The following is a 7,390-nucleotide window of genomic DNA, read 5'->3' as shown; positions in this document are numbered from 1 at the left end:
TTATTATACGTTTTGGTAGTTGGCCCAGTATGACGTTATCAAGAGTATCGCCGTGTATTCCGGCGTGCATGGATATAGCTTTAACCTCGACACGCGTCAGCGGATATTTTGCTGTAGATTTGGACAGAGCTCTCGCATGAGACAGGAGTATACCGGGCGCTATCTTAACGCGTCGCACGATTAGCGAGGCTTCTGTAATGCGGATTTTACAGTTTTTCAAATCAGTCATGAGACAGAAAGCGCTATTGTTCTGCACGAGTCGCAAACGCATCTCAACACCGTTCAGCAAAAACCTTTCCTGATTGAAGATATCGCAATGCAGATGTCCAAGAAGATCGATCGTTCTATCCTTGCCTAATGCATCCCGTCTCTCTACAAGTCCTTTGTTACCATCGCCCTTATCATCCATTGCTCCCTCTGTATCGCTATACCATAAAGCGCTCGTAAGATGCGAGGTCTTCGCGGCGTACGCGTAGTTCAACAGTGTTGTGTCCGCGAAGACCGTCGCGAAGGGACGAGTTATCAAGGACGAGTATTTAAGGGATTTAGGCCAAAAGAGCTGAACTCCAACTCGATACTTTTACAACAAGTTAACAATAAGTTTATTTAAGAAGTTACAAATTCGAGGTTTTATTGCCTCGAGACCGATCGTTACAATTCTCGTCAAAGACTGTCGAATTTTGGTTAGTTGGTAAATTTATAGACTTGGGGGTTTTTCCCCCTCTCGCGACAATATGGCGTGATATTCTTTCTCGAAGTTTCGGTGATGACATCGAGGGTCGATGCGCTCGTTCGGGAACGTCGATATTTCGCCGTCGATGCATTTATGCTGAGAACGCTTAATTTATATACTCTTTATTTTAGGAGTGCGATGTACGGGCACAACATCCCTCCCCCCTTCGGGAGACGAAATTCATTTCGGCTACTTTTTCGCACGGAATAAAATAATTAAATTTGAATCATTTCGTAGTTATGTTTGTTTTCTAGTTCCCTGTTCAATGTAAGTTTTTTTTTTTTTTTTTTTTTGAGGTTACAATGAGCCATTTTTGTTTGCGTTTTTCGATTTTGCTTTTCTGATGACAATTTTGTCGTTAGTAGATTCAGATGCGAGTTCTTCTATAATTTTTGGTCTTGCCACGAAAGTCGGGGCTAGTTCGATATCATTAGTTTGTTGTATTAATCGAATTCGTTGACAATGTTTGGCTTTGAAAATTGTTAATATGATGATTATTAAAATGATCATAGTCATACTAATGGCACTTATAGAATAATTTCCGATTATGTGATAGGGATGTGCCCAAATATTTGGTTCTTCATCTAGTTTTTTCTTAAGGATTTCGATTCTTTCTCCTAATGCGTTCGTTTCTAGTGGATTGATAATTACTTTTGATGGTACGCTGTAATTGAAAATAGGGTGATTAGCGTTTACCATTCCGATTGCGTTCGTTAAGTTATATAATGGTACATATGTTATAAATTCATTTTGTCGCAGTTCATTTGAAGAAAACAATTGAAAATTAATTGATGTGGCGGAACATTTTCCGTCCAAAGCCAGTAATTCTGTATTGTGGATTATTTCGTGTGTCGTAGACTTATTTTTACAATCGATTCTAATATTTTCGGGTTTTCCGGCTACGAATAGCCATCTACCTTCTTTTCTAGTGCGATTATTAATGTTTTTTCGATTTTTACAATTCATTGATTACGTGACAATTTTTCGGGATTATTTCCTAAATAAATCGCTATTTTGCATGATGTATTATCGCTTATTGTTTGCAGTGATTGCTTAGGTTTGTAATAATAGATGTTGTCAACTTTTTTCGCATTGTTTAAATCTTCTTCAGTCATTATTAAATACGTTCTTTTGTAATTATCCACAATTATTATTTTGGAAGTGGTTGCTATAAATTGGAATTGTTTTTCATTAATTTTTGTTGTTAGTGGATAGACTTTGTTGACTTTCAATATTTTTAAATTATCATTATTATTATTAATTTTTTCGTTCGGATTATAATTTATTTATTTATTTCATGTTATTATACACGTTCCGTATTATTCGTTGCGTTCTGTTTATTATTTTTGTATTTATTTTCGTATTTTTCGTATATTCGATTTGTTTCTTCATATTTCAATTTTATATATTTGTAATTCTATCGTTTTTTTTTGTTAGTTTTTTTTTTTTATACATTGAGCTGCCAAAAAGTATTTATTTCTTAGGTCTGTTTCTGGGTACGGTCCTGCTACATCAACCGCGCACTTGTTAAATGCTCTTTCCGGAGTGTCGGTGATTGCCATCGGTGATCGCTTTGATTTTATGACTTTGATTTTCTGGCATTTGTCGCATTTTTCTACATATTCCTTTATTTCCTTTTTCATTCCTGACCAACGATATTTTTCTTGAATTCGTTGAGTCATTCTTTTTACTCCAGGGTGTCCTCCGTGGGCCGTGTCGTGGTACTCTCGTAGTATTGTTTTTCTGTCTTTCTCTGACAGGTTCGTCGTGTCAGAGTCGAGGTGTTCGGTTTCACTCTCGTTATCGCCTTCATGGCTGTCCTCTATGGGCATCTCATTTTTATCTTCAGCCGCACTCGGTTGATTATCAAGTCGGCCATTATAATTGGGGATGGACCGATTCTCCGAGGAGGCTGTAGTTGTTGAAGAAGATGAAAACGCGTCGTTCATGACTTTACGCGTTCTTTCTTTCCCCCTTTTTTCCAGCTGATCAGTGGTTTCATTCTGATCGAGCGTGATCGCGTATATGCGACTCAGCGCGTCAGCATTTGTATTCCTTTTTCCTTCATTATATTCAATTCTGTAAGTGTATTCTTCCTTGCCTGGAGAGTTTTTAACTTCAATTTTTTCTATTTGTTTTTGTTTGTGATCGCTTTCTATTTCTTCTATTTCGACTGTCGGCCTTTCTCTTGAGACTTCCTGATCTAAGGTATTTAAAAACATGATTGGAGAAGTCATTCTTTTTTCCGGAACTATTCCTTGCTCTATTTTTACTCCTTTTTTAATTTTGCGGGCTGATAAACATCCTACCGCTAAATTTTTTGCTTTTACGTAGTGGATGCTCTCGGAACGGGATTGTAGTTTCTCCGAACCGTTCACCAAAGGCTCGACGTGACCATACATTTTGATTATGCGGCCACCTAGGATGTCGACCTTGTGTTTTTTAATAAAATCGAGTCCCAATATTCCGTCTGTTTTGATTGGAACGTCGTTATCGACGACGAAAAATTCATGAAGAATTTTGACGGCGGGTGTTTCGATTTCGAGGATTACTTTACATAGGGCATTGAAGGGTTTTCCTCCGACGCCTGTCAATTCGACTGTTTCATTGATTATTTCTGTATTTTTTCTTAGAGCATTTCTTTTTATTATGCAACATTGAGCTCCCGTGTCAACTTTCAAGAGGAGAGCTGAATCTATTGCGTGCGGTGATGTGATATAAAAGTCGCTAGCCATTCCCCAGGAACCGATCGAATTAATTACGAATTTCGTTTTGGGTTTCACGACATGTGCATTTGAGCCGGTAGCTCGCTTAGCCTCCACACAGCTAACGTGCGCATTTTTTCGCTCAGCCGTTCGCGCGAGGAGACTAAGGTTCAGCGACCCTATTGTTTTCTTTTCTTCCGTATTCCCGTTGTTCGATTGATTCGAATTTTGGTTATTATCTTGATTGTTTTCTTGACTGTTATTTTGACCGTTATTCTGTTGTCTATTATCTTGATAACCTCTATTTCTGCTTCTGTTGCCTTGATTTCCACGATTTTCTTGATTTCCATTATTACTATTATTTCCTTGGTTACCATTTCTATTTTTTCTATTCCAACAATCGTCATATACGTGACCTGGTTTTTTGCAATAATTACAAAATAAAGAATTTATGCTTCGACTCGGTGTCGGTAAACTGTAGTAGTAGTGGTGGAGTTTTACATGCATACCCTTTTCGGGTTTTTACATGGTGTGTTTTTTCTGTATTTCCTCTATTTTATATATCTCCACTATTCGTTTTTCTTTCCCACTGTTTTTGTTTTTTCCACTACACACACTCTGGACCTACTTTTTTTACGTGGGTTCCGAACCACAGAGAGTACAGCTTTGGGACACTTAGAAAAATCCATTGGTGTCGGCGTCGGGAATCGAACCCGGGCTCGCTGGGTGGGAGCCGGGCCCGCTACCACTGAGCCACTGCCTCTCTATGGTGTCGGTAAACTGTTATTTCCGTTACCATGATTCTCATTTCTATTTCCTGAGCTTCTACAGTCGCGTGCGAGATGACCTTTTTTGTTACACCTATTGCAAATGATCGTATTATTTCCAGGTTCTCTTCGAGTTCCCTGTTGTATCTTTTCTTCGTCAATCGCGGCTGTGATTGCTTCATTAAGTGTTGGATATGCCCTAGCTTTAATAATGGTTTGGTATTCGCGTTTGAGACCTTGCGCGAAACTCGAAAGGGCTACTTCGCGTATGTGCTTTTCTACCGCCATTTGTTCGATCATTGTCGAGTGCTTTTTTATACTTGCATCAATTAATTCCATCATTGTGTCTTCTACTCTTCTTCCGAATTCTTTTACTGATTCGTTAAATTTCTGTCGACAAGAATACAGCTCTGTTTGAAGGGCTCCTACGGTTCTCGTGCCGCAGAATATTTCTAACATAACGGATTTAAATGTTTCGAAATTTGGAATATTTTTATATCTTACTTCTGCTCGGGCTCTACCGGTTAGTTTCGTTGTTAACACTGATTCCAGGAGAATCTCTTGGTCCTCCTCTAAAATATGTTTATTGACATGAGCAAAAGAATCTACAAGTTCTCGCGCTTCTTCCGGTTTTGAACCGTCGAATCGAGGAATTAAGCTACGCGCTTCTTTAAGAGACATTGAGCCTCGAAGTCTGTTAGTTCGCGAGTGATTTGGAGAGGAGTTTTGAGAATTATTTCCTCTATTATTTTCGCCATTATTTCCAGGATTATTATTTCGACTATTTCCGGGATTTCCGGAATTCTGGTTATCTCCCGTTGTGTCTAAATTTACTGTTTCAACCATTGTTGATACTAAAGGATTTGTTGTTTCTATTACAGAATTTTCCGGGGTATTTTCCGCGTCTAAATAATCGTCTTCCGATGTCGGAGATCGATTTAAAGATTGGGCGCTACTTCGTCGCCTTCTACTTTGCGAGGTGATTTCGTTTTTTCTTTCGCGATTGTAGTCGAGTTTATCGTCGAAAAATGAATTGAGCGAACGCGAAATAGTGCTTACGCCCGGTAATTTGAGACGTTCAGCGTACTCGTCGTCTGACACATAAATTTTTATATACGAACTGGCTTTGGCGGATTACAATGTTATTTAATAATGTTCCGTCACTTACAGTAAGATGATCGCTAACATGATGTTCGGATTTGTTGTCGTGTTGAATTTCTTCCGCTCCAGCTCCAGTCGTATTTTGGGTTGAATCTTGACGTAGATCGGTCTGCCTTGGATGCGATGATCGGTGATCGAACGTCCGTTCGATATATCGACTTTTCTAGAATTATCGGTCCTCCTCAGCAATTTGAATTCCTTCCGTTTGACTATCGTAGACGTGTCGGGTTTCTCGAGTAGTGGCTATCCCACCGCTGCCACCAATGTTGTGTCCGCGAAGACCGTCGCGAAGGGACGAGTATTTAAGGGATTTAGGCCAAAAGAGCTGAACTCCAACTCGATACTTTTACAACAAGTTAACAATAAGTTTATTTAAGAAGTTACAAATTCGAGGTTTTATTGCCTCGAGACCGATCGTTACAATTCTCGTCAAAGACTGTCGAATTTTGGTTAGTTGGTAAATTTATAGACTTGGGGGTTTTTCCCCCTCTCGCGACAATATGGCGTGATATTCTTTCTCGAAGTTTCGGTGATGACATCGAGGGTCGATGCGCTCGTTCGGGAACGTCGATATTTCGCCGTCGATGCATTTATGCTGAGAACGCTTAATTTATATACTCTTTATTTTAGGAGTGCGATGTACGGGCACAACAACAGAGTTTCAATATAAGCTCTATAAGCATAAGCATTGTTAGGAGGAGACACAAGTTTTTGATTCAAAAATACATCGATCTGGCTGAACATTGAGTGTAGGAGATTATTGACAGGTCCTACATCGGGTGATACGCCCTCTAACCCCCCTGTCTTTTTATAATCTGGAGCATCTATCTTAACGCGTATACTTAGCATTGTATGCGCGAGATCAATGTACTCATCCCCCTGGCCTGGGACGACAAATTCTATCGGTGAATCATCCGTCAGCGATGAGATTGGTTTGTAGTATACAGAGTGTGTCCCCTCGATCGTTGTCTGGGTTGGCGGTAATGAAAATAATTCAAGCTCCGACTTAAGACACTCGCACGAGTGCGCGTGTAGGAACGCTATTTTTCAGAGCGCAGTTTAAGCAAAAATATCCGTCACTGTTCTTGCTTTCTTGTTACGTCTCGTGACGCATGGTTTAGCCGATGATCTTCTACCTCTCACAGCCTTCTTCCTCTTCTTAACACACTTCGTTCTCGCGCCACCGCCGCTTGAACGTTTTCGCGATTTCACTGCCTTTCTTTTCACAGAGTTGCGCCGTGATACGCTCAACGCAGCAGAATGCATCAGTTTATTAATTTTGCTGCCTTTATAGCCGGAGCCCTTCATGAGCGATGTAATTTTTTCCTCAGCTTTACGCCTCAGGTTTTGTCCTGATTCGCGCAGGCGCGTTTGAAATGCTTCTCTCGGTTGTATGCCGGAGTTAACGACATCAGAGGCCATGTTAATCCCCGAGCGAAGCGCCTCTCTACCAACAGTCCGAGCCCCCTGTTTCAAGAGAGGTATGATACGTCGAAAGAGACCCCCCAAAAAACTTCCAATACCATGACCTCGCTGGATGGTGAGCCGATATACACATGGCTGATACCACCATAGCCTGTTCGAGCCCCACTCCCCGTTTGCACGTCGAAGTATTCGTCATAGTAATCCATTGTAGATACACCCAGGTCAATCTATACGTTTGAACTATAGCGTCACCGTCAGCGTCCCGTGCTCGAATGGTATTGGTTCGCCAAACTCATCCCTTATATCAATGGTTATTGTTTGAAAACTAGTATGTAGTAAGGGAATATAACGCGGTGGCGAGAAGCTTCTTATCCGCACAGATCCGTAATTATGGGCATCGGCGATAGCAACAGGCACAACACGTAGCAATGGTGTGCGAACATCACCGGTAATATAGGGCTCACAGATATCGGTATAAACGTACATCATGTTGGGGGTCCCGTTGGCTAAATTGGCAGGCCTCTGAGCAGTGTATCCTCCACGGGGTACTACTACGCATCCTGTTTCGGTGAACCCTAAAACCTTGCTCAGTACATCGG

The 7,390-nt window shown here is 40.7% G+C and overlaps 1 protein-coding gene across 1 annotated transcript; it reads right to left on the bottom strand.

The window, feature by feature from the left end:
- Positions 1 to 2,166: 2,166 nt before the first annotated feature.
- On the bottom strand, positions 2,167 to 4,820 carry LOC122408980 (NAD-dependent protein deacetylase Sir2B-like). Its single transcript, XM_043416133.1, has 2 exons — positions 4,219 to 4,820; positions 2,167 to 3,913 (listed from the first exon to the last, which is right to left on the bottom strand). Exons 1-2 carry the CDS (start codon positions 4,662 to 4,664, stop codon positions 2,167 to 2,169), a joined length of 2,193 nt encoding a protein of 730 aa, XP_043272068.1. The 5' UTR covers positions 4,665 to 4,820.
- Between the last annotated feature and the right edge of the window lie 2,570 nt (positions 4,821 to 7,390).

The sequence above is a fragment of the Venturia canescens genome, chromosome 4 (genome assembly GCF_019457755.1).
Source record: "Venturia canescens isolate UGA chromosome 4, ASM1945775v1, whole genome shotgun sequence".
NCBI lineage: Eukaryota > Metazoa > Arthropoda > Insecta > Hymenoptera > Ichneumonidae > Venturia > Venturia canescens.
This window is presented reverse-complemented; position numbering and strand designations above follow the sequence as displayed.